Consider the following 26,385-nt stretch of genomic DNA (forward strand, 5'->3'; position numbering starts at 1 on the left):
CATAGGCTCCTGCAGATTCTGCAGAACACACTGCTGAACACTGATGCAGGGCTCAGTGAGCTCCTTCCGTACTCCTGGCAAGGTCCTAAGGTAACTCTGTGAATCAACGGATGGAATGCTGAGGTGGAACTACCTGCCACGGACATCATGCTGCTGGACAAGGAAGCAGTGGTGATGCTGCTGTTAGGTGTGGACGGCACACTAACAGTAGGTGTCCCAGCCTCCTCTCCTGGGCTCGCCTAACCTCTTCAAGCAGGAGGTCCATCCACCTGGGTAGCTGGTGAGGGGTTACAGCTTTGCCATTCATCCTTGGGTCACATAAGCAGGACAAAATATGTTCTGCTGATGCAAGGATGTTGTGAGCTGACCCACCATTTCAGTTCTCAGATGACTGCCACAGCGATTGCTTCTTCAGTGATTAGCATGGACTGGAGCTCACCCATCATCTTCTTGAGGAGAAGTGGTGGACAAAGCCTGGCTCAGAGTTACTGTCTCAGCACACAAGCTGTTTGTGACAACAAAGAATGGCTCAAATGTCAAGACAACCTTGGAAATGAGCTCCCAATCCTGGGTGGATAGGTCACACACTTCTAAGCCATGCCTCCTTGCCAGGCTGTGGATGGATAGCTCTTGCTCCTGCAGGTGCTGGAGCAGGAGAGAGATGGAATTCCACTTGGTTAGAACATCCTGAGATATCAGGTGTTCAGATAGGTCGAGATCAAACTGCCTCTCTTTGAGCATCTGCTTACCCTTTTTGCTACAGTGGAAGTGAGCTGCTATCTTACGGCACCTCTCCACAACAGCAGCCAGGGCAGCAGCAGGCTGGCACACAGCGCTTACAGTGGGGATGTATTCATTAAGAGCACTTATGGTTATATATACTGTCTATGTTGATGTTTTATCTAAGTCCTTTTATTAAATTTCTTCTATTTTATTTACTGTTTTTTATAATGTTCAGAGGTTTGCAAATTTGTCTTATCTATGGGTTATATAATTCTTTGGAGACCCATGTATATTTCTAGATTATAGTTTTCTATTAGATGATTATATTTTAGTGGGTTCTTTTTTGGTATACCTGTGAATTTGCTGGAACTCATTTAGGTCCTTGTTAGTTTCACATGTACTATCCTCAAGAGAAAGACACACTTAAGGTCTCTCTGCCTTCCAGAGTCCCCTAATATACAGTACATTATGAAACCCCCTCCCTCTGCCTCACCCTCCTTCTGCTTTCCCCCAGCCAATGGAGGCACAGTTGTCCATGACAACACTTGATGTGGATGATAACAAGTCAACCAAGGAGATTTCAAGGACTAAGCAAGGAGATCAAAAGCCAATTGGAAGTCAGTGCCAGAAAAGCAATCAGCAATGGAAAAACAGGTCTCCAAAATGGTGCTCGAAATACTGGAAACATTTCACTCAAAATGGGGTCAATCCAGTTTCATCTGTACTATCCCTGAGTCTTGTAGGCCTCGTTGGGCAGATGTTATCAACAGTTCCTATATTCAGAACTTCCAGTGGGGAAATTTGCTGGCAGAACTGGGAAGAACCGTGATGTAAAACATTCTTTTGCCAGCCCTTTTTTGCTGTTGTCTTCCCAGGCTGGCTTTCATCTCTGGAACAGTGTTAGCAAGCACTAGAGGTTTCATCTGTGTCTGCCTTGAGTCTTGTAGGCCTCATGATCCATTTAAACTGAGCTCAGTTGACCATGACACAGTCCTGAAGGAAAAGGAAAGGAAAGATTGTGCTGTCGAGTTAGTGTTGCCTCAAGCCCTGTGGTTTTCTTGGTAGAATACAGGAGGGGTTTACCATTGCCATCTCCCACGCAGTATGAGGTGATGCCTTTCAGCATATTTCTATATCGCTGCTGCCCGATATAGGTGTTTCCCATAGTCTGGGAAACATGTTATGGATGGGATTATATTTGGCTTTCCAAATACAATTCCAGTATCTCCTCTACACCAAATGCTCACATTTTCACATGCTGAGTTCTTATTTATGGAGGGATGGAAGTCTCAAGTTGCTGTTATCTGAAGAAGTTCATTAAATCTGCTTTTCATTTATCCTTCCTCTATTTTTTTGCTTTCTTCCCAGCATATTTGGATTTTGTGTGTGCTTTGCTGTTTGTGCTGATTGCCTTGGAGGTTTTTTACTTGAAAGTACAATTATAATCCTCCCCAACAAAACCCCTCGTATTTATTACCATTTTTTGTTTCTTCTTACACATTTGGGGGCTATTGTTTGTTTAGGGCTGGGGGTAGAGAGGCAGCTAGTTTTGGACTATGCACACACACACATTCACACTGGTGTGAGATCTGGTTAATTTCCTTTTTGAAGCCCCATTTGGCTATGCACATTTAGACATTATGAAAGCACCTGCTGAATGTAGCAAGCAACATTTCAGAATGCATTTGTTTCATGCTTTTCCACCAGCGACATAGTCTTTAGAGCAACTTACAATAGCTTATTAAATAAGCAGATAACAATAAAAATCAATGATGTATGTAGCCATACTAGCTGGGGAAAAGCAAGAACATTTTATTTCCTTCTTTGTTTAGCCTCTTGTTATGCTGTTATCCAGCCTTCATTTTGACCTTGAAACCTATATCATGTCATACCATTATATCATTGTATGATACCATTATATCATACCACAGGCCCCATGAATATAGCAGTCCCCATTTTTGTGTGGAAACAGTGGCATTTACCATCATTTTTCTACCAATATTTAAATAGCAGTGACAAACATAGATTCAATCCTGCCACTTAAATTAGCTGAATACACTACTTTTCACACCAGAGTATGCTCAGGGAAAGGTTAGAACGTTTTTTTTCTTTTGGAAGACATTCTGAATAAAATACTTCCTACTGACCAACAGCTACCAAATTGTGCATGGACAGTCCAGTAACTCTCTTCTCTTTCTTTATCATGGGAAGGAACTAGCCCCAGCAAAGGCAGGGGTGGGGGTGGGGGAGAAACACAGCACAGGCAGGAAGAAACTCCTCAGTAGGCAGGGTGGGGGGAAGGGACATGGCGGTGTGGGGGGGAGCCCCAGTGAGTGGGAGGAATGTGAGTGGGGAGGAAAGACATGCAGTAGTGGATCTCCTCCCATTTCCGTCCCCCAGCAATCAGTGCATGGTGCACAGCCTATCTCCTGCCACCCACTGAAGTGGTAGCATTCCTCCCCCCTTTCTGGGGAGGAATGCCAGTTCTTTCCGCTGCTATGTTCCTCCCCTGCCACCTGCACCTGACAAACCGGCGGCTTTCCTTCTCACGTCGGGCTCGAAGGAACCAGCCCCAGCAATGGTGGGAGACACTGGGGGGGAGGGAGACACAGTAATGGCAGGAATCAGTGCCAGAGTGAGGAGGCATGCCACTACTTTGGTGGGTGCAGGCAGCAGGGGGTGGCGGCTGCACAGATGCGTGCTCTATGGCTGAGTGGAAGCGGTTCAGCAGGCTGCTCACTCAGCCCAGCCCGGCCCGGCCCAGCCTCACCACTACAGCCGTGTCTGGGACTGGAGGAAATCATGCAGGTTGCAGGCTGACCACATTCAGCCCTCAGCCCCCGGCTGCACCCATCTTCACAGCCCCTAGAGGACAGTCTCACTCAGCTGCCCAGCATGGCACAGGCCACAGCAGGTGGTTGCATGCCACCCAGGACATGTTTCAGAGGATCTGGGGACCCCATGGGCTGCAGGAGACCAGACCTCCACTCGGGAGTCTGGGGGGGAAGGCACCTTTGGCTGGGTGTTAGTTTCTCTGGAGACCTTTACTTGCAGATCATCACTCAGCTGAAAATGTGACAAGCCATGATCTGAGAATGCTTTCTAATTCCAAATTGACCCCAGGACTATGTGTTCTTCCTCTACCTTTCTGAAGTCGGGCACTGAAGCTTTGTCCATTTTGCTGGCAGGGGGAGTCTCTGCTATGCCCATAAATTTTAATTTCTATTTAATACTTATTTATCATTTATTTAGATAGCAGTTTGTTGTGCTTGAATGTCTTTTTCAGCAACCTGAAAACTGGATTCTCTGAGGGCTATATATTTGTAATTTGGAAGATATAATCATTTGGAGTAGTCACTGAATGCCTGCAAATATCATGCAGATTTTTAAAAAAACCCCAAAAAAACTCCACCCATGAACTTGTAGGCAGGAGTTGTGGAGATGGTTCTCCCTTTCCCAGACCAACAAGAGAACAAAAGTTGGTGATTTTTGTGGTATATTGAATGTGATTCCTCATGAAATTGCACACATAAGGTCATTGAAGAGGAAAATGAAATAAGATACAAATGAGGTCATTGAAGAGGAAAATGAAATGAGATAGGAAAAGATTTCTTTTTTCGTGCACACCACTACTCGGAATCTGACCTGGGAAACAGGAAGTGTTAGTGTCCAAAGAAGGCATTGGCTTCTTGAAGAATATGAAGTTCGCTGAAGTATCCATATTGAATAAGCGTCTATAGATTTTCATCAGTACAGCTATTCAGGTACTGATGGTTCTTATGTTTCCTTCTTCCATTCTTTGTATTGCTACATACAAAGGCCAGGTATAGATTTTATAAGTTACACCAGCAGCATGAAACATGTCACACATAAAGTGAAAAATTACCTTCTGGGAGATAAAGGTTAAAAAGATTCACCTTGCACCTGGCTCATTTCTCCCTCCGAATTGCTTTTCAGTTTGCTAGAAATATCAGAGCAAAGAGGAGAGCTAAAGGTCTTAGGGCAAGCTGCATTTGTTACATCACTGAGGCTTGATCAGCAGGGCTCAAAGAATTTCACTTGGATATGAGATGTTTCCAGTAGATTTTAGCTTATATGACTTACGTATTTTAACTATCTTTTGTTGTTGCCAGACATTGATTCAAAAGCAGAATCTCAACTGAGTCTTACAAGGGTCAGTCCTTGAGATGATCAGAGAGTAACATTGGTGGTGTTCCCATAGCAGAGAGTGACTTGATATCATTGAAAAGGCCAAGTTCTGAATGACAGAACTCGCTTAACATGGTGAGGTCCAGGAGTCACAGAGCACTCGGATGCTGGATCATTGAAGTCCATGAGAGGAACTGGAGAATATCTGAGAGAACTGCAGAAACTGGGACACACAGGGAACATGGTGGGGGACAAACCTGAATCAATGGCAGAAAAATGCAATGATCATATTTTTACCCGAATATATTTTCCAGTATTTGTTTACTTACTGCTTTCTATAGGCACTGACTACCAGCAGGTTTGCAAAAAGAAGCCAGTTGAATTGCCATGTAGTATGAGTTTCATCACTGAGTAGAGCTTTGAATATGGGTTCCCACATATAAATCAACCACTCTGTCCTTTTCACCCCATATGCTTGAGTTATTGTATGATTGGAAAGAGCTTTATAGAAAGCTATTCAGCATATGTTTGGTGGCAGTGTGAAAGGCCTCAAATTGCAATACCAAGACATTGATTGGTGATTGTTTATTATTGATTTATGATATTTTATTGCATTCAAAAATAAATAATATAAACCAAATATTACAAATAAATTCAAAGAAGTCTAGAGCCCTATTCAGACATGTATGTTTGTTCAAATATACATGGTTTTGTGCGAATGACTCTTCATGCATGGATTTTAAAAGTGAACCAAACTATAAGTCCCCTTAAATTCAGGATTCAAATAGGAAGTGTATTACTATTTGTGCACTGAACATGATGTGTGAATATGTGTACATGCATACCGTACAATGTATGTGCCTACACTGAATGGGACTTAGAAATGCAGTGTGTATCATGATGGCTTCTTGTTGCAGTGCAGCCACCCTCCTGTACTGGTCCAACAATGCTTGTGCTGCATGTACTTCCTTATTCTGGATGTCAGCCACTGTTTTTCAGTGGGTTTTTTTTTAAAGTGCATGTGAATATAGATGTTGAGCCCTTTCTCACAATCAGTGAGCAGGGCTTAGGGGCGGGCAGCGGGGAGGGCTGATTGGACTTACCTTCCCCACAGATGACCACTCCTCCATTGCTGGGCGCGCTCCCTGAGTGCCCAGCTGATCATCTGCTGGTGCTGACAGTGTGGAGTGTTGGGGGCCGGGACATGTTGTCCCAGCCCCAGGTAATCCCATAATGCACCGCGTGAGTATGTGGTGCATTGTACAGATCCCAGCAGTGATAAGCAAGTGCCGGTCACTGTCTGCTACAGCACCAGCTAAAAGCAAAGAATGGAGCTAAGGGGTTAGAAATTGCTCCCTTGACTCTATTTTAAGAGGCTGGCTCCATAGGCAGGTTTGCCGCTGTGGTGCCGCCGGCAGCGAGTTGACTCCCAAAGTTTCACATGCACAGCCAAGAGCTGCCTTAGCCCAGTCTTGGCTGCCTTAGCCCAGTGCTTGAGTTTGCAAAGGTACATTTCACCCAGTGAAGTAAGGAAAACAGCTGTTATGTGTATGGGTTTTTGCTATCCAGTCCCCAGAACAGCCCATCTTGTAGAGCTTACATTATATTGTGACACCATGGACAAAGCCATCCCTCTGCACTTGTTTGACACCATCATCCTGAACATTTATTTGAAACCCCTCATGTAAGATACCATAATCCTTCACACAGTCCCAAAACAGTGGTCCTGGACTTGTCTCCTAGCCCACTGGATTTCTCTAGGCCCTTAACACAATAACTTGGCTGCCTTAGCCCATTCTTGGCTGCACATGTGAACAACATCATTAGATCATATTGTAAACAATATTACTTGAATTCAGCAGGAAAGGTTCTTGATTCCTGGGAATTCTCCATTCCTACTGCAGCTGCCCCCTTGCCAACACAGCACATGTCGCTCTGTTCCAGTCCGCCAAGCCTAAGAAAAAGATGTTTTGGGGTTCAGGTGGGGGTGGGTGGGCTGCAGAAGGAAGTAGAAAGCTGAAAAGTCCTATTTCATTGACAGAATTGTGTTCCATTCACAGACTGGAAGTTAGAATGGTCAACATAACAAAAAGACTCTAAAGGTTCTCTGTGATATATGAACAGCATAGGAACAGCTATTTGGGGGTAAAAAGAAGAAGAAGTGATGCTCACACATGTACTGTCTTAACTTGCATATATGTTATCTTCTGTATTGGTGTATATCACTAGAAAATATGCCTTTGCACTCAGAATTTCCATTTTAAGAGTAACAGGGAGCTATTCATGTATGGCACCATTAGGCTCTCTGGCCTGTGGCTCTGATTCATTCTCACAGCAACTTCTTGTTCCAAAAGTGTCAGCACAATTGTGTTTGGTAATTTGTCTTCATGTTAACAGATGAAGGCATGGCAACATTTTCAGCAATACAAACTAGGGCCTTACCATTGCCCTCACATGTGCAAAACAGTGTGAGTACCAGGGAATTTTCATATCTCCAGTACCCGTAGTTTTCCTCCTTGGTATGTGAGGAAATCCTGGATTCTCCCCATAACGTATCTGAGTCCCATACCCCTGGTTGAATGTATACAGAAGGAGTGACGTTCTTTGGACCGGACCTCAGGACCCAGGTCCAGTCCTCTGCCAGCAAGTGGGGGGCTCCGAACGTCCCCAGGGTATCCATCATGGTGGTGTTGTGCTGCACCCTGGTGACCCGTGCTGCATCTGCTGAAACTGAAATGGTGGTGGCCATGTGTACAGTATGCCGTCCTGTGGGCCTCGTTGGCCATGTGTTCTCCCAGGCAGAGGGGCTGCAAATGTCCCCATGCTGTCCATGCTCTGCCGCACCCGCACAGCTGGCCATGTGCATGGGGCGGGCCTCTTGACATGAGCCATGTAGTGCTCAGAATCAGGTGGGGCCTCCAAGTAGCGGTGGGGATGCATCACCACTGCCAGCATCTATCTGAGCGGGCTGGGCGGCCATGTGCAACACAAAGAAAGACCCGCTGCCTGTTGCAAAAGGGCCCTGCCACCAGCCCACCCAGACCACCTGATTATCTCTCTCTTCCAGTTTTAGCAGCTGGCCAGGTGAGGAAGAGAAATGTGGGGGGAGGAGTGATTGGAACTTCAAGTCTCCTAGAGTGGGAGGGGGGCAATGGCTTCACTTGTGCGGTGGTGTGCATGCACCTGCAGTGTTGGGCGGGCCCACCAGAGACGCTTCTACCCAGCTACAGGGTGTGCCTGCACAGGAGACAAGTTTTCCCAGTGAGCGGGCTGCACTCGGCTGGTGGAGCGGGGCTGGCTAGGCAGTTCAGCTCATCAGCTGGGGCCAACTGAAGAAAGAGCAGCGCTGGGGGAAGGGTGCTCCAGCACAGGAGGATGGGAGCTCCAGCTGCCAGGCACGGTAAAAGCGAGCGAGGCTTGCACTCCTCTACTCCTTCCCTCGGGGACTCAATGGGATGGCAGGGCCGATGGGGTGACCTTGCACTGCCTTGTCTGTCCTCCTCCCTCATCCAGCTCTTTGCCCCAGCAGAAGCTACTCGCTCCACGTGTAGCGAGCATGTTTGCCTCACTGCCCCACCCAGCTTGTCAAGGCTGTTCCTGCCGTGCTGGTAGTGGTTACAGACACATGTGCTTTGTAGGAAGGCAGCTGCATGTGGAGATCATCCAGCTGCCAACACCGTGAGGGAAGCTGAATGTATTTTGTGAGGAGAGAGTTGGAGTTTGCCTGACTGGGCTGGGAATGGCCACAGAACAAAGGAATGGCAGTCATGAGGGGAGCTTTTTAATTCAAATATCATCTCCTTCAAGGAAGGCAGCCAGTGTTGCTCTCCCCCGCCTTATAATCCTCTCCTTCCCCGGGAGTTTGTGACTGCAGTCGGACTAAGGCGAAATTGTGTCTCTCTTCCTACATTTGATCCTCCTCACCCAGTGAGAGCAGATTAAACTCTCCCCCCACAAGGAAGGGATTCGTGCCCGTTGGAGCCCCTTCCTGCTAGGCTAGACATGGGATCAGCAAGCAGGTTGTGGTGCCTTAGCTTTCGGGGCTTGGTCAGTGGTGTAACAGAGCTGGGGAACCTTCTCTCCCCTTTGTACAAAGTGCTGTGATGACGGAACTCTCAACCCCCTCCTAGTTAGGTTGCCCTGGTGACCCACTTCACAGATGATCTTTCTGTCACTAGGTGTTATTTTCATGGAGAGATTTGCATTCCTCTTTAAATGGTCTTTCTCCCCCCACCCCGCTTGGAGTTCCTTTTTTCCTGTTTGTGCTGAAACCTTGCCATCAACCCCATCACCTCTGTGTTTCTGCCATTCCTCTCCCCATCCCAGCCCCACCAACACGCCTTCCCAGGAATGTCTTTACTGTCTGTGCCCACCCCCCCACTGCCTTTGCTGGGGCCAGCACACTTCACAGAATGGGGGCAAGGGAGACACTGGGAGAGTGGCAGGCAGGACTGCCAATCATGCAGATCAGTGGGGAATAGTTTATTCATAATTTATTCTGACAATAAATTTAAAAAACAGTTTCCAGCTTTGCCTGAGCTTATTCCGGTGTAAAAAGTGCATCCAGCTAATTTAAATGGCAGGATTGTCCATGCAAATCGTTCTGGTGTAAACATGTTCTGGTTTAAGAAATACTGTAGTGCACTGCAGCTTATTTGGAGCGGCAGGGGGCAGAGGAGCTGGGGGGGGGCTCATGGGGGGGGATCCAAAGGGCTTTAGGTCCAGGCTCCAAAATTGCCTAGGTGCACCACTGTACAGAAGTATGTGGAATGCTGTACAGAAGTATGTGGAATGTTTAGCTTTAATAAGCTTTAATAACCGCCTACCTGCGGTTTCTTTATTTGTATCTTTATTATCATGGTAAGTAATAGGTTTTGTATGATTCTGTGAATTACAACCTCCTCAGAATCAAACATAATAGGAACTATATGCTTGCCTGACTCCTCCGTACTTAGTTGCTTTTCTGTTTGGAATTATATATTTTCAATCGATTGTTGCATACCTAGCAAAATATGGTTTCAGTTGAGATATACCCTGGCTTCTATATGCTGCATAAAATGTGTTTTTAGCTATATTGGTGATTTTGTTAATAGTAATCAAGATAACTATATTTTGAATATTGTAGTAATTTCAAAGGTGTGCCCAAAATCTTGAATGTTCCCTGTAGACTTCCCTCACCCTAAGAACAGCAGTCTCCCATGTCATTTTAGAAACTGCGTATGAAGCTCCCTTCAGTTTCTAAAGAGGTTTACCATGCAGTGTGCAAAGAGCTTTTTTTTGGAGAAACACAACTCCAAATCTCCCTTTGGTGTTCAAAACTTATTGTGCAGTTCTTTGAATCCAGGTTACAATGATTCTGACATTAAAAATTTTTTTACATCAGATTCTGTTGCTGAATTTCTTATACAATTTTCACCATTTGATCCTCAGTCCTTAAAGTGCTCCACTGATAAATATCTGTTTGGTTGATATTGTACAATGGTACCTTCACTGAGGATTGAACTGTCACTGAGCTGTAAAGAATTCATGTATGCAACATTCTGTTTTTGTTTTTTTCTTTCTCAGTGTTGAATGCAAAGTAAGCTATCATTTTTAATCAAATTAATTGCATTGTCACAACATGATTTTTTTTCCTACTAGTATTTTCTAATTTGTTATATTTAGCATTTATGTTAGTGTGCAGTTTGCATCCTTTATTTTTTCCAGTTCAAATTTTGACTTTTTGTGTTACATTTTTTCTTTTTTCAATTTTTTGGCTAGTTCTTTTTCTTTAAATTTTTGGGAACCTGCTGTTTTTGAATTGTCTTTTTTCCCTTTATTCTCCTGCTCACTCTGAACCCAGGAGCCAACACAAAGAAAAGCGCAGATGATATAACCAGTAATGATCGTGGGGAAGATGAAGGTATTTTTTTGGTTTTTTCCAAAGCTCAACCCTGATATGCATGAACATGAACTTTTTCCCCTCGTTTATTTAATCACACACATTTCAGTGTGCTGCTTTATTTTCTTCTTATCTGGAATCAACTTTCCTTTCCCCCCTCTTTTTTTTAAACAAGACAAATTAGCATTTAGATGACTGCAATTTCCTTTTGAGATAAGTGTACAGGTTATCTGTAAATATGTGTGAAGTGAGTTACATACATATAATTTACAACCAAATGCTTCCTTATTTCCACTCCCAAAATTTGCCTAGGAAGAGAGAATGAAATTTGGAACCTTGCATGTATATCTCTTCTTTTATCCCTATAGTACATTTTGTAACTTTGCCTTCACATTATTTCCCTCTTTCTCTTCCCCAAATATGTACTGTATAGTGGTTGCAATTACCTCGTCTGCTGTTTCTGTTCTTCTGTCTTCGATATGTGATATTCTATGAAGATTAAAGGAAGCTATTCATTTTCTTTTCTTTTATTATCGTCTTCCTTTTCCTGTAGCTGGGGCAATGTGACTGCCACCTCCAGTTACTCTTCCCACCTTGCTTGCAAGAACATATAAAAACATTTGGCTTGTGTATTTTTATAAGATGTCAGCTATGCCAGCCCACTGAGAGTTCCATCACTTGTGTGCTATGTAAACATGCAAAGTCGCAAAATCATGTGAATGCATGTTTTTATTAAAATTGGGGAGTATTGTGTTACAACTCTGAGATGGTAGTAACCACACCATCCTAGTAGATGTAAATGAGATCTCATTTTATTTCTGTTGCGCATTTATTTGAACTCGTATTAGTGGATGACTGTTATCAAATGCAATTGATTCCCCATAAAGTTAACACAAGCAGGCAAATACCTTAGTAACATTACATTAAGATGTTTTCAATGAAATATTTGACACAACTAAGAATCCTATATCCAGGGGCATAGCTAGGGGAGAGGGGGCCCGTGTTCGCTCCTCTCTTCAGCGGCCCTTCGGAGTGAGGGAGATAATGAAGAAAATACGGAGGGGTGGAGCTGAGAGTCCCTTAGAACTCTTAGAGAGTCCCTTAGAATGCCAGGTTCTTTGAACCCATCTACTCAACCCCTGCCTGTATCTATAGCTGACATCTTGACTAACTGTACCTCAGGAATAGGTGTCCCTGCTGTGGAGAGCTTCTTCAGCTTCGCAGTGCTTATGACACAAGGGCAGGTGATTTTTGTCAGTCTCTCCATCACCTGGGAGTGTCCTGTGTCACCTGAAAATATGTCCCTGATTACCAGCTGACATATTTTTGGGGTGGCATGTGTCACTTTCACGGGGAGGAGAATGACAAAAATCTACCCCCCCCCCCATACGCTGCATGATATGATGATGATGATTTTGATTTCTATGATATTAACCTCAGAGCTCAGGAAACTCTTTGAGGTAGTAAATTCTCCCCAACTCATGGGGCACATGGTTAGTCGATATGTTGGCCTATATGTTTACACACACACACACACACACGCATGGTAAATAGATAGACAGATAGCAAGGAGGCCTTTTCACTATCATTATATATACAAGCCAAACTTCAAGCTCCTACAAATGTCTTATTTCACTCATAAAGCATTTCGTTCTTCCACATTTCATAACAGTTGAAATGGCAGTCAATTTTGCTTTGGTCACTTTTCAGACTTACAATATATTTAACTTGTTTCCTAATTTACAGACCCTGATAATGTACCACCCTATGCAAACATTTTTTTTCTGCAGTGCTGGATTTTAGCCCACATTTCTGTGGTGTCTTCCTGCCCTTTTAAAAAGCCATATTTCATGTCTTGCTTGAGTTCTTATACTTGACACTATCTCAACTAGCATTGTAACATTTGTCCTTTCTGTTCCCTTCAGAAATATGTATAGTATGGTAAGGTTGTCTCTTAATCTTCTTGTTTCTTGAGAGTTCACTATTACAGTGACTTTTCTGACCTTCTCATGTCCTGCAGCTAAGATCTCTACTTCCTTGTCATTACAACTGTTCACCTTTTTTCTGAATTCCTCCATTGCTGTAATATTCCTTTCCAAATAAATTAGACTTGGACTCTATCATTCCTTCCACACATGTCTTGTTTGCTCTGGATCAGCAATTGAAGTGCCATCAGGAACTGGATGGTCTCTCAATGGATATCTAATTCCAGGATCTCCAGTTGCTGATCCTTAATATACACAATTTAAATTTGGTTTCAGAATGTAGTAAAAAGTATTGAGTAGTGCCATAACTCTTAAAGTTAAATCAATTAAATTTGTTCTCAGGATGTGGGCTGGGGGTATATGATACAGCTTTGCTAAAGCTTACTAGGTTTTGGTCAGGTCCGTGCTTAGATAGATTACCATCAGGGAACCCTGTACTGTATATGGATGCCTCTGAGTACCAGTTGCAGGGGAGTAACAGCAGAAGAGAGGGCATGCCCTCAACTCCTGCCTGTGGCGTCCAGCAGCATCTGGTGGGCTACTGTGCGAGACAGGATACTGGACTAGATGGGCCTTGGGCCTGATCCAGCAGGGCTGTTCTTATGTTCTATATGCTGCCTTGAGTTCCATTATGGAAGAAAGGCAGGATATAGATGTAATTAATACATAAGTTAAATTAAATAAATCTCATTGACTTCTATTGATACTATTTTCTTAAAGATAACAGTAACAGTAAATAAAGAATACTTTTATTATGTAAGGCACAATCCACAACCACTATGGGAGTAGTACCCTTGCATGGAGGATCTCAATAGCACCCTTTTTTGCATCCTGCTTCTGTCTACATGCATCCACAGGCAGGTATGTGATGAGGGTATTAGGAGGAATAGAAGGTATGTGCACACACACCCTTTATCCCCATCAGAGAGCCAGTGTGGTGTAGTGGTTAGAGTGCTGGACTAGGACTGGGGAGACCCGAGTTCAATCCCCATTCAGCCATGAGACTTGCTGGGTGACTCTGGGCCAGTCACCTCTCTCTCAGCCTAACCTACTTCACAGAGTTGTGAGGAGAAACCTAAGTATGTAATACACTGCTCTGGGCTCCTTGGAGGAAGAGTAGGATATAAAATGTAAATAATAATTAATCTTGCCATTCCTCTCCAGCTGATACAAGTTGCTCATGCTTAAGTCATTGGTAACTTGAAAGATAAAGAGGTGTCCAAAGAGTAATTAAGAAGTTCACTTCAACATGTCCAGATATTTAAATTGAGAATCTAAATATGCTATTGAGAAAACATCACATAATAATTGTAGTTTAAACTTAATAGTCTAAAATGTCAACTCCAAACAAGAGATATGATATTATTTTGGCCATGATCGCAAGGAGTGACTGGAGGACACTAAGAAACATTGTATTAGAAGTGATATCAGAATGTAGTTTGTGAAATTCAGTTTATATCTTGGCTCTTTAAAAAGTGCCTGTGCATCTGCCTAACACACTATCAAATTTCCCACAATAACAGCAGTAACAGCATTTTTGTGGTATTGTATGGTGCAACAGTTTGTCATTCAGAAACTTAATGTTTTTACCATCCATAGTTGCTACCAGGAAGATTTTTTATTTAAAATATTTATACCCTGCCCCTCCAGTACACTACTGTTTGGGGCGGCTCACAGTGATTAAAAAAATTGATACAATGACTAATAAAGTTAACCAAATTAAGTAAACAAGTTAAAAGACCAAGCTAAAAACACAATTAAAATTATATTTTTAAAAGTTTCAAATTAAAAGTTATTTTAAAAGCTAAAAACGGATAACTATAAAAACTATAACCTACCAGATATAGTTAAAAAGATGTGCTCTTCCCTATATGAATGATCCAGGCAACAGAGAATAACATTTGCATGCTGCAGGGCTTAGCAATGTGGGCATGCAAATGATTTTTGTGTTTGGAACAACTGCCAGTGGATAGCATGCATGGAAAAAAGCAGTGTTGATAACACAGATATTAAATAATATTGAAATTAGCTTTTATTTGCTGGCATAACAAGCCATAGGCTGTAAATGTAACTCTTGGATACATTTAATTGGTTTATACAAAGTCCAGTTGCAGAGATGCACTACTCTCAGAACTCTGAGCTTCCATCTGAATGCATCAGATGTTTTTTGCCTGAGGGTTTTTTGCTGCCAAAAGAAAAGTTACTTCCAATTCCAGAAATGGCAAAATTTTGGTGGCAACTGATTCACTGCATATGCTTTAAGAAATGTGGCTATGTCAGTTTCTGACATTGCAGCTGAATAGAGGGGAAATTGTGCCATTTTCTTTGTTGTTGGTTTACTCATTCAATGTTGTTGTTGTTGTTATTAATTCGATTGCCATACCACCCTTCCAAAAATGGCTCAGGGCAGTTTACACAGAGAAATAATAAATAAATAAATAAGATGGCTCCCTGTCCCCAAAGGGCTCACAATCTAAAAAGAAACACAAGATAGACACCAGTAACAGTCACTGGAGGTACTGCGCTGGGGATGGATAGGGCCAGTTACTCTCCCCCTGCTAAATAAAGAGAATCACCACGGTAAAAGGTGCCTCTTTGCCCAGTTAGCAGGGCCCAGTTTTCTTTAGGGGTTTTTTTAGAAAGATTATATTTGGAACAGTCTGAGAAGGACACTTTTTTGTGGACTAATTTGACAAATGTAATTAAATATATCTTTATGTCAGTTTCCTAGACTTACTTGTATCCTAGTCTCATTATTTATGTTTGCACACAGCTTCTTTATGAACTGTGAACTTGGCGAGATTCAGCAGGTGCAGTTTTTTCCATCATTGCAATCCTACCTTGAGAGATGCTGCACCTGTGGCACTTCCGCCTGTTTCAGAGCTCTTCCAGAAGCCATCTTTGCCTTTTGACTGTGGTCACCATACAAGAGAGACAGAGGCTAGTAGATAAAAAATATATCTATATGAACTGAGAAAATATGCAAAGGAATAAGTTTATGAGCACTTTGAAAAAATAGGTAACAATTTTCCTTTAATGCTTTTATTACTTTCTTGTGTTTTCCTTACTTGTACTTTTTTCAGACATACATGATCAGAATAGCAAGAAGCCAGTGATGGTCTACATCCATGGGGGATCATATATGGAAGGTACAGGGAATATGGTTGATGGCAGCATACTTGCAAGCTACGGAAATGTCATTGTCGTAACCATCAACTACAGGCTAGGGGTTCTAGGTAAGTGATTTTTTTCTCTTTCTTTCTTGAAACAATAAACCCTAAAAGTTCTTTAAATTCACCGCTAATATATATGTCCAATTATTTAATTGGAATCATGAATTTTCAGGGCTGGTTCACATCTTGTAAATTCTGCTATGACAGTATGTGGTGTAATTAAGCAACCCGGAGTTCCTTCTGAGTTTATCATTCTGATCTGATGGATATGTTTTCGTATGATTTGTAACTATTATTTTTCTCTGTCTTCTAAGAACTAGAACTAGTACTTAGGCCAAACCCTTTGTACAATCATTTGGTTTTCATTGACCTGTCCTGTTTGTTATTGTCTGTGTAACTGCATTGTGATTTTTCAAAGAACAAATATGAGTTTGGGAGAGTTATATTGTGGTTTTTGTGTATGAAGAGGTTTCTTCTTGTTTGTGACTGCTTCTGCCTAGTGCAGAAATGACTGGCTGTTCCATGATGCTATGAATGCAAGTTGGCTCTGACAAGGCTTCTTCTTGGCTCAGTGACTTAATTAGCTCTACGTGGGGAATTATTTCACAGGCATGTCATTATATACTATTACAAACTTTCTCAGTATTGAAGAGGTAAATTTAAACAATGGTGTTTTGTTTTTGTAGTTGCTGTGGAATAGATGCTGAATTTGAATATGGTGGCTGACATCTAGACTAGCACTGCATGAGTGCAGCAGTGCTGAGTTCCACACCATGGTCATCACACGGCCTTCAGGGACATATTTTGGTGGCAACAAAGATTGTTGGAAATAGCCCCTTACCCCACTCATACACAACCAGAGCAGTTGGTTAGAACTCAGCACTGCTGCACCCGGGTAATGCTAGTCCAGAAATCAGCCAGTATTTAAAAAGCAATGCTTTAGAAAATACATTTGTGTTTGGGTTTGTAAATATGAGGCTGGCTGCTGTTCTGGAAAAACGTAAACAGTATTTTGGAAAAAACGTATTTTTTGTTGCGTTTCAAAATTTCAAACAATTCAAAGGAATGGCATAGATTAGACTCCTGAAGGCCAGCATCATTTTCTCAGTGATGCTTGACTGAATTATATCCGCTTGACTGAATTATATCTGCTTTTAAGCTTCCTCATAAAAGTTAAATGCTGCTGGCTGCTAAAGCCAATTGAAAGGGGTTCCCAAAGTAGATTGCCCCATAATACTCTGCTAATAAGGTGATTAGTTTTTGGTCATCTTATTACATTAAAGTGTTGCCTCCTGTGTCATTTTCTTACTGTTTTATTCCTCTTTCTAAAAAAAAATCATCTAGCAGAAAAGTATTTCAAGTTTTCTGTATTGCCTTTTTGTTTCCTCTATTGAGTTGCTCAGTATTCATGCCCACTGGCAGATTGGATAAAGCATTATAACTGTACATAACAGCAAATGAAAACATTTTAGCTTCAATAAGATACTTGCCTCTAGGAAGAGAAAGTGCTTATTATTGATACTGGCTATTATTTTTAATTACTGAAAATTGACCTTATAGCTGTATATGCACTTTAGAGGCCTAAATTACAAATATGCATCTTGGTAGCATTGATGAGCTATAAATGCCAATTCTTGAAATAAAAGATTCTGGTTTCATATCAATATGCCCCCAAACAAATAGCAGGACTAGCAGAAACCTTTTAAATTAATCCGCCCAGAGATGTCAGTTTGGGGTGGTATACAAATGTGCTAAACAAACAAACAAACAAACCATCAAAATTCACATGTTCCTGAACAAAACCTTAGCACATCTGGTGTAGTTTAGCAACCTTTTTGACCTCATATAGGAATTCCATTCCTGCAAAACCCATAACATTCCAAAAATAGATTAAAAGGTTACAGTGAATTGATATTTGTTCACTTAAAATGAATCAGAATTAAAATAATGGAACAGCTGAATCAGGCACAAATAATGGAACAGCTGAATCAGGCTTGTGCAACCCCACATTCTCTACAGCATCAGGGCTGCCTTTTGGGTCCACAGCAGCCCAGCCGCACTGTTCCACATCCTGTCAGCCATTATTTTGAGATCATAATTGGTTCAGGCCACAGCTACATATGAAGCTGCTATGGCCCAGTTCTAGTTTTGCTAGTTGTCGTGGCATGCATACAAAAACATCCCTGTGTGTTTGATTCTCTTATATATCTTAAATAATAAACCTTGCGTCTGAGAGAAGGCAGCAAGAGGAAAGGATTATGACTGCAGAGCTGAGATAAAGAGAAATTTTGATACAGTTGTTTTCTTTGAACGGATGGGAAAGAATATGAGAAACTGTTTTTTTCTTCTTCCCCAAATTGCAGAGTGAGTGAAGGAATTATATATACAGCTCTTAAGATATTTTCAGATAAACCTCCCGAGAGGCACTAATAATCTTAATCATGTGAATCAGTAATTTAGCTGGAAATAGTGCTCAAAGCACTTGTACTTATCACTTCCTAAAAGGCAATGGATTAAATGCGGAAAATCTTATATTTCAGGCATAAAAATCAACAGCAAGTACATCAAAATAGCCAGGGTTCCACTCAGGCAGGCAGTATGAATATCTAGAGGTCCAGTTACTATAGGCTTATCTGAACAAGTGAAGCAAGTACAGACCAGTGTGTGGAGGGGAGAGGTCAAGATTATTCCACTGACTTCACTCCTAGTGCCTATGTTTGCATTTACATCTGTACAGGGAACAACCTCTGTCGACTCTGTGGACATGATCTTTTGCAGGGCACAGATAGCATGGTCAGAACCTAACACATTGGTATGGAGTGAGTAAGGCCCTTTACAGATGACACCTGAGACTAAGGCTGATCCAATCCCTTCCCATTTTATCCACTCCATTCCAAGGCAGCTGAAATCAACAGTAAGGACCAACTTTGGTTATTTGTGGAAAGGAATTGAATTTTTTTGATATATTTCTCAGCCCTCTAGTGGCTTTGTTTTGAGCTCCTTTTGAGCTTTTTATTTTTATTACTTCAGCATTGTTCTCTTTAATATTTTCACTTACATCACACCAGGGTTTGCTGCCTTGTGTCAAGATTCCCTGTGGTCCAGTGTAATCGACTCTTGATAAATACAGCAGTAACTAGTTCTGCACTCTTTCCAACTGCTTCACTCATGAAAATGATAGATGGAAACTGCAGGCAGCACTGTGTAGAGACTAGCCGACACTGACATTTCTCCATGCCAACAAGGATAAACATGTGTGAACCTTGAAGAGAGCTGGTCTTGTGGTAGCAAGCATGACTTGTCCCCTGAGCTAAGCAGCATCTGCCCTGGTTACATATGAATGGGAGACTTGATGTGTGAGCACAGTAAGAAATTCCCCTCAGGAGATGGAGCTGGTCTGGGAAGAGCAGACGATTTCAGATTCCCTCCCTGGCTACTCCAAGATAGGGCTGAGAAAGAATCCTGCCTGCAACCTTGGAGAAGCGACTGCCAGCCTATGAAGACAATACTGAGCTAGATAGACCGATGGTCTGACTTGGTATATGGCAGCTTCCTATGTTCCTATGCTGTTTAACCTTCTAGACGTCACTCAGGATGATACTAGATCACATTATTGCATCATTCACTTTGGGGGCATTTGAGTGGTAATTATAGTAGCCAGTAGGGACTGGCCACTGAGAAGTGCTCCATACCACTGCTGCTGCCACTGCCACTGGCGGTGAGGTGATAGAAAAAGGAGAAATTGACAGTCATCTGCCACCAACCAGTAAATTCTCCCTGAAACTTGGAAATGGAACAGAGCAAAGCTATCTGCTCCTTGAATGAGTTTGTAATAGAATTTGCATTCATTCTCTGAAGAAATGGAACCAAACCAAACTGAGTCCATTCAGTTCCAGTTTCATTCATTCCGAAATGGGCAGGGGAGGGTCTGAATGAATACAAATGAGCTTTTGTTTTCAAAATCTGATTTGTTGCCTATTCACTTTATCTTTTACAAAAACAAAAACAAAAAAACCCCAGCTTCTAACCTTAAATAGTAAAAATTCATACTACCTGTGATAATTACAGCAGGACCACTGATCTACCGCTGTCTCCTGGATCTTGAATACATCTAACCGATAGGCAGATGCCATTATCCCAAGAGAACAGATGTAAAAAAATGTCCACCACAATGAAAAATGACTATTTTTTCAGTACGGTGTTTGTTTGTTTAGTGTTCTGGGGCAACACTGCATTCCAAGGCAGTTATGGATATTCAAGGTGTGCCTGTCAAGAGGTGGGTGGGCATTGGTGCTCTTGCCAACAACACAGGAGCTGACAAACATTGACTCAATAGCAATAGCAATAGCAATAGCACTTACATTTATATACCGCTTTATAGCCAGAGCTCTCTAAGCGGTTTACAATGATTTAGCATATTGCCCCCAAATTCTGGGTACTCATTTTACCGACCTCGGAAGGATGGAAGGCTGAGTCAACCCTGAGCCCCTGGTCAGGATCGAACTTGTAACCTTCTGGTTACAGGGCGGCAGTTTTTTACCACTGCGCCACCAGGGCCTCAATGTCATTGAGGTCATTCACACAACCAAAAGCTGGGCAGGACAAGTGTCCTACCCAGGTTTGGGAACAGTGTGTTCTCCAATTTTTGGTTGTGTGGATGCAAACAAGTAGGTAGGAGGAGAGAGAACTGATTGTGTGGAACCAAGGTAGGAGGAAGCTTGATTGCTCCTACCTTGATTCCACAAAATCACATCTCCCTCCTGCTACCTAGTTGTTTGCACCCACACAACTGAAAACTGGGAACACGCATAGCTATCAATCCTGGGTAGGACATTTATCCTACTCAGTTTTCAGTTGTGTGAATGACCTAATTACTAAATTAAATTTTAAAAAAAGAAAGTGGGTGTGGGAAAATGGATCAGGGTGTTCTAAATGGATCACAAAACAAAAGGGACAAGGCATAATGATCAACCAAAATGATCAACAGGAGGGCCAGAAATGATGGGTTCTGAAATGATTTTAAAAAATAATAAATTAGAATACATCCCCAACTTGTAACAGATTATGTGAATAGATTTTGATAAAGAGAGGAAAACAGGAATTAATATAAAAGAAGAGACATGTTGAAGCTTGTTTGTTCCAGGGAAGAAAAGCAATTCTGTTCCAGTACTGCAAGTGACATATACTGATAAGTGAAGACATTGCAATTCAGGTTTCCCTGGATATTCACTCCATTATATTATATAAAGTTAGATAATGTACATTTTTAATCAATAAGTATAAGAATCCTTTAGCCTGTGTTCTTTTTCCACATTCAGTGGCTTGATTATAGAATGCTTGGGGCTTTGTTGCAACATCATACCTTGGGAAATTGGCAGCAGAGATCTTGTGAGACTTCCACCTGGAAGAAGGAACAGGGTTTGTGCAAGTGTGTAACTGTCAGCATTACTGACAGATAGGGAGGCCCAAAGGGGAGAACAAACAGCAAGTGGATGGCTCTGGCTCCTTGGCAAAGGAGTAAGCTAAGTGAAGTTCCTGCTGAGGGTGGAGGGCAAAGGAAGAGGAGGGTAACATACCCCTGTCCTTCACCCTATCTGAGGCCAAAGTGGGGGAAGTAGCTCAGACTGGGACTGTTGAAGGTATAAGGCATGGTTGATATGGAACTGTGATTTGTTTTTGTTTTTTTAAAAAAAGAATACTTGTATATGAGTTATTTGGGCTGATGAGGCAAGGTGGCAAGGTGGTAAGATAGAGTTGATCAGGGCAGCACCATGGGCAGATATGTTGATCTGACAACAGTCAGAGGCAGACTACACTCTTAAATACCTCTGAGTTCAATCTGCTCCTGCTGGGCTCTGCCTCCCTGCCTGAAGGGCAAAAATCCTAAAGGTGCAGCCTTCTGGTGTGGAATCTGCAAATAGGTAATATATGCTGCATGATATGCAGTGCTGACCTGCAATATTGCTTTAGTAGTTCCGTCTGTATTCTATACAGCTTGCATTGCAGACAAGCTTTTTTTGTGATGAATTCTGGAAATCATTGTGCAATCCCTAGTTGACTGAATAACTTTATCGAACTTGGCAGATTTCAAGAGGTTTTGGCTGAACATCTCTATACCTACAAATGGCCAACACCATTTCCTGTAGGCACAAGGACCTTGGTGGATTCTATTCCAGCTAATTATGCAAATTAGAACTACACTCTACTTCCCCAAAGAGTATTTTTACATCCTATCCTGTCAATTGAAAAAGAAAATCTGACATTAGAATCAAGCACTGAATTATGCTACTAGTTCCTTTTTACATTCTAATGAATATATTAAAATATATTCATGATATTATATTAAATATGTCAGTTCAATGGTTCTCAGCACACACGTTCCACTCTTCTAGTAATGGACAGACAGCTCCTTGAGGTCAAGTGTTCCAAACATATCACCTTAGTGTTATTCCAGCTGCTCTAGTTGGCAATTTCCTTCTGGTACTGGTCCTAATCCTTCAGGTCCTAAACAACTCTGGACCAGGATATCTTAGGAACCACTTCCTTGTCCCCAGACCCCGGCCCCAAGAAGATACAGACAACCATATGGTGGGTAAAAGGGGGCACAGCTTTATTGATCAACTATAAGCAGATTAGGGGACTGGATAGGGGTAAGCCCTCCCCCCAAGATAGTGCGGGGCTTAGCAATGGCCGGGTTCGGACTTCAGCGTCCTCTCCCATGCCTTGCTTGGGCGACACACCCTGGCTCTGGAAGGCAGCAGGTGGAAAACCTGCTTCCTCCCCTTCGTAGCCAACCCCTGAAGACAGCCAGAGCCCCTCTAGGTCTTCACACACCCCGGACCGCGCAGCCCAAGGGTTAGTGAAGTCCTGAAGCAGGTTTCATGGCGAATCGTCCTCCCTGGGCCGCCCAAACCACAAGGGAGCGATTGACCAATCAACCCGTTTTAACAGTCCAAGGATGCTCATCGATGTTCCATCCCATCTACTTACCACCCAACCCGCATCTCCCTGCCACACAGGGAGGTTAGCCTAGCTTGACCTTCCTGCCCCGACACTCTCCAATACCTCCACAATGGAGAGTCCAGTCCGCTTCCAAAACAGAACAGAACCAGAACATCAGGAGGGGGTTGCCTATCTAACTAGCCCCAAACAGCCGGGAGCCACTTATTCCCAGCCATACCCAATCTCCAGCCAGTACATCCTGGCTCACAGCCCCCAAACAAGGTTGGGTGCCAAACTGGGAGGTACTGGCCCGCTTGAATGCCCTGACAACCAATGCTGGCTGCCCATAAGTACACATACAGGAGCCGCTGCTCCGCCAGCACCTCCCCACTACGCAGCTCCAGCCAGTGCCTCCTGGCTCACAGCCCCCATACCGAGTCGGGTGCTAAACTTGGGGGGTGTTGGCCTGCTTGAAAAAGAACAAAGGGGGTTTAATGCCCAGGAAGAAACCAGGTGGGGTGCACCACCCGGCTTGACATGCATATCGCAGAAATGCCCCAACTCAGCTGTCCCCTACGCTTTGAACCACCACATCATCAGGGCCCCGTGCAGTGCCAAGGGCCAACTAAGTCAGCGAGCAGGTTCACCCTGAGAATAAACATCTTGCGCCGTGATGCCTTAGCTGACATGCCTCAGAGGCTGACCAATGCTGGCTTGAGAAGGCCCCCCAAGATGGTGGCAGTAACATGGCTCACCCCAACACCGTCAAACTGGGTGTAAGGCATCACCACCAACCTTAACACCCCTGTGCTCCTGACCCTAACACCTCTGATCAGTTGTTGGCCAGCGCGGCCCACAGCCACCCTCCTAACACTACCAAGAAAAGTCAAGAATGGTCTGCACAAGCAAGGACCCTCCCTGGGGCCCAGCTGCTGGGAAGGATGCCAGAGATGTATGGCCCCCCCCCGAAACTACACAGTTAAAACTGTTTAAAGCCATCCCGCCTCATGATGGGCCATTCATGGATCCCAACCGCTGAATTGCTGCTCCCAGCCTTCAGCCCCATAGCCTGAAAGACCAAGAGGGGCATGGGGCGGAGTGAGCTAATCAGGGGCTGCCTCTTTTCCCTATCTATCCCTGCCTTTGAGACAGTAATCCTAAGAGTAATTGGGGCGGCAGGACACCTCCCTGCCGGCCCTTCCCCGACATTGCTTGAAAAAACTCCCAGCAGTCCTTTGCGCATGCGCGCGCACATCACAGAGACTTGAAGCACGCGCTCATCTCTGTGATGTCCGCGCGCAAAGGACTGCTGGGGTTTTTTTCAAGCAACGACGAGGAAGGGGTGTCAGGGAGGTGGGGTGGCAGGGAGGTGTCCTACCGCCCCAATTACTCTTAGGATTATGGCGCCAGAGCGGGAAAGCAGCGGGAGGGGTAAGTAAACCCTCCCGCCACTCTTGAAGGTACCCCCCCACACCCGAACCGGGCCGCCCAGGTCCAGACCGGTCCAGACCAGTCCGGAGGCTTTTTCAATGGCCTCCAGACTGGTCCGGGCCCATCCCTAGCCTCCACCAGCAGACGCCCTCGGCCAGAGGCCTGCAGGCCTGAAAAGGCCAGCCACGAGGGCGATCTTCAGAGGAGCCACTCGAGCAAGCTCCTCACAGAAAGGAATCTGGCGCCAGACTGCAGGTTTGGGGCATGGATCCGCAGTAGCGGCTGCCTTAGCCCTGCCCCCAACACACAGAGGCCTTAACAGGTCCTTCCTGGGGCCGCATGCAAGGGGCTGGGACAAATCATTCATTCGTTCATTCATTCGATTTCTATACTGCCCTGCCAAAAATGGCTCAGGGCGGTGTACACAGAGTAATAATACATAAATAAGCTGGATCCTTGTCCCCAAAAGGCTCACAATCTAAAAAAGAAGCATAAGACAGACACCAACAACAGCCACTGGGGGAATGCTGTGCTGGGGTTGGAGAGGGCCAGTTGCTCTCCCCCTGCTCAATGAAGAGAATCACCACGTTGAAAAGGTCCCTCTTTGCCAAGTTAGCAGGCACGAGGCCAGGGGAGGGGGCATTACATCAAATCTGCCCAAAACACTTTGTGCAACCAAAGCCATACTGACTGCTGCTCCTGCCATCCAAACAGGTGGTGTTTGTTTTTTAAACTTTCTCATCCAGGTTCTATAACATCCTCCTCAAAGAATGTCTTATATCTATATCCCTACTGCCTTTGTGTGTGTGGACAAAACCTAGTTCTTCAGGAAAAACTTTGGGCTGATTTAAATTGGCTTAATGTTTTATTTATTTATTTTTGGCATCTATGACTTTTTGGATCAAAATTAGTCAATATTATTTTTGGATAATAATAATAATAATAATAATAATAATAATAATAATAAGAAGAAGAAGAAGAAGAAGAAGAAGAAGAAGAAGAAGCAGCAGCTATTTTCTGGTTTTGTTGATTATCTGGTTTAAAATTATCTAACTATAAGCCATTTTGATTGAAATTCAGTAGGGTTGCAGGACTACAACACGTGTAATTTCTATGTTTGTGTCAGAATTATCAATTATGCACATCTCGAAGCTAGGTATATGCATTTAGAAAACTTTATTCTGAGAAAATGCAGATAAATTTATACAGAAGAGCTATGGAAATGTCTTTCCTGGGACTGAAGAACACAAATTTAAAATGAAGTAGTGTGTTTGTCATTTCTAAATACACTTTAGAAACTCTGTCATATGTCCAATCAAGGTGGTTAAAAAAACTTTTCCATGTTTTTGGTGCATATTTGTGAATCAGTAGCTGATATCCAGAACAGCCAGCTAGGGATGTGGTGTCTGGGATTGCTCCAGGCCACTGGAGTCAGACTTGGAGGAGTCCAATCAGGAGTTAGTCAGAAAACCAGATCATGATGGATGCCTCAGCAGTGAGCCTGATAAGGAATAGCAGGGGGACTAGGACTAATGAACCAGATGTCCCAGACATGCCCACTGAAGCCCCAGCTAGTGTGGAGACCACCGAACCAGGGTGAAGGGACCTATCTAAAGCCCCCCTCAAGGCCTTGAACCAAGGGATGCCACAGAATGGAGCATCCCAGAACCCTTTGAGAGGGAGACCCCCATACCCGGACAATTGTGGGCATGGTGGATCCCCTAAAGACCCTCTATGGACTCCACCTTCCTATCTGATCAAACAGCACCTGAGGAAGGCCCATGAAGTTCTATGCAATTGCAGGAAAAATGCTCGCCGGGCTGCTAGAAAGGAGGAGTTCTACTTGGAAGCCAGCAGGCAGATAGTCCTTGCTGTGACCAATGACTCAGCCTCTGTTCTTCAAGCCTCAGCTTTATAAGTCTCAGTCTAGCCTAGTGGTTCCCAATCTGGGTTCTTCCAGATGTTGCTGAACTACAACTCCCAGCATCCCCAGCTACAATTTATTGTGGCTGGAGATGCTGAAGGAACCCAGGTGGTCTACCCTGCTTATTGCTGGAACAACAGCTTAATTGCTGGCCTTGTCTTCAGTGCCCTTGCTTCT

At 43.5% G+C, this 26,385-nt stretch overlaps 1 protein-coding gene across 5 annotated transcripts in view; it reads left to right on the top strand.

Moving 5' to 3' along the window:
- NLGN4X (neuroligin 4 X-linked) overlaps nucleotides 1-26,385 on the top strand; it is a 318,752-nt gene that overhangs the window by 161,928 nt on the left and 130,439 nt on the right. For 3 of the 5 annotated variants that reach the window (XM_053306970.1, XM_053306972.1, XM_053306971.1), the window contains 2 exons: nucleotides 10,715-10,774; nucleotides 15,822-15,974. The exons of 1 other annotated variant lie outside the window; for it this stretch is intronic. In XM_053306970.1, coding sequence (XP_053162945.1) covers nucleotides 10,715-10,774; nucleotides 15,822-15,974 — 213 coding nt within the window. The remainder of the gene's footprint in view (nucleotides 1-10,714; nucleotides 10,775-15,821; nucleotides 15,975-26,385) is intronic. One more of the 5 variants, XM_053306973.1, reaches the window with a different exon arrangement.

Source organism: Hemicordylus capensis, chromosome 3 (assembly GCF_027244095.1).
Source record: "Hemicordylus capensis ecotype Gifberg chromosome 3, rHemCap1.1.pri, whole genome shotgun sequence".
Taxonomy (NCBI): Eukaryota; Metazoa; Chordata; class Lepidosauria; order Squamata; family Cordylidae; genus Hemicordylus; species Hemicordylus capensis.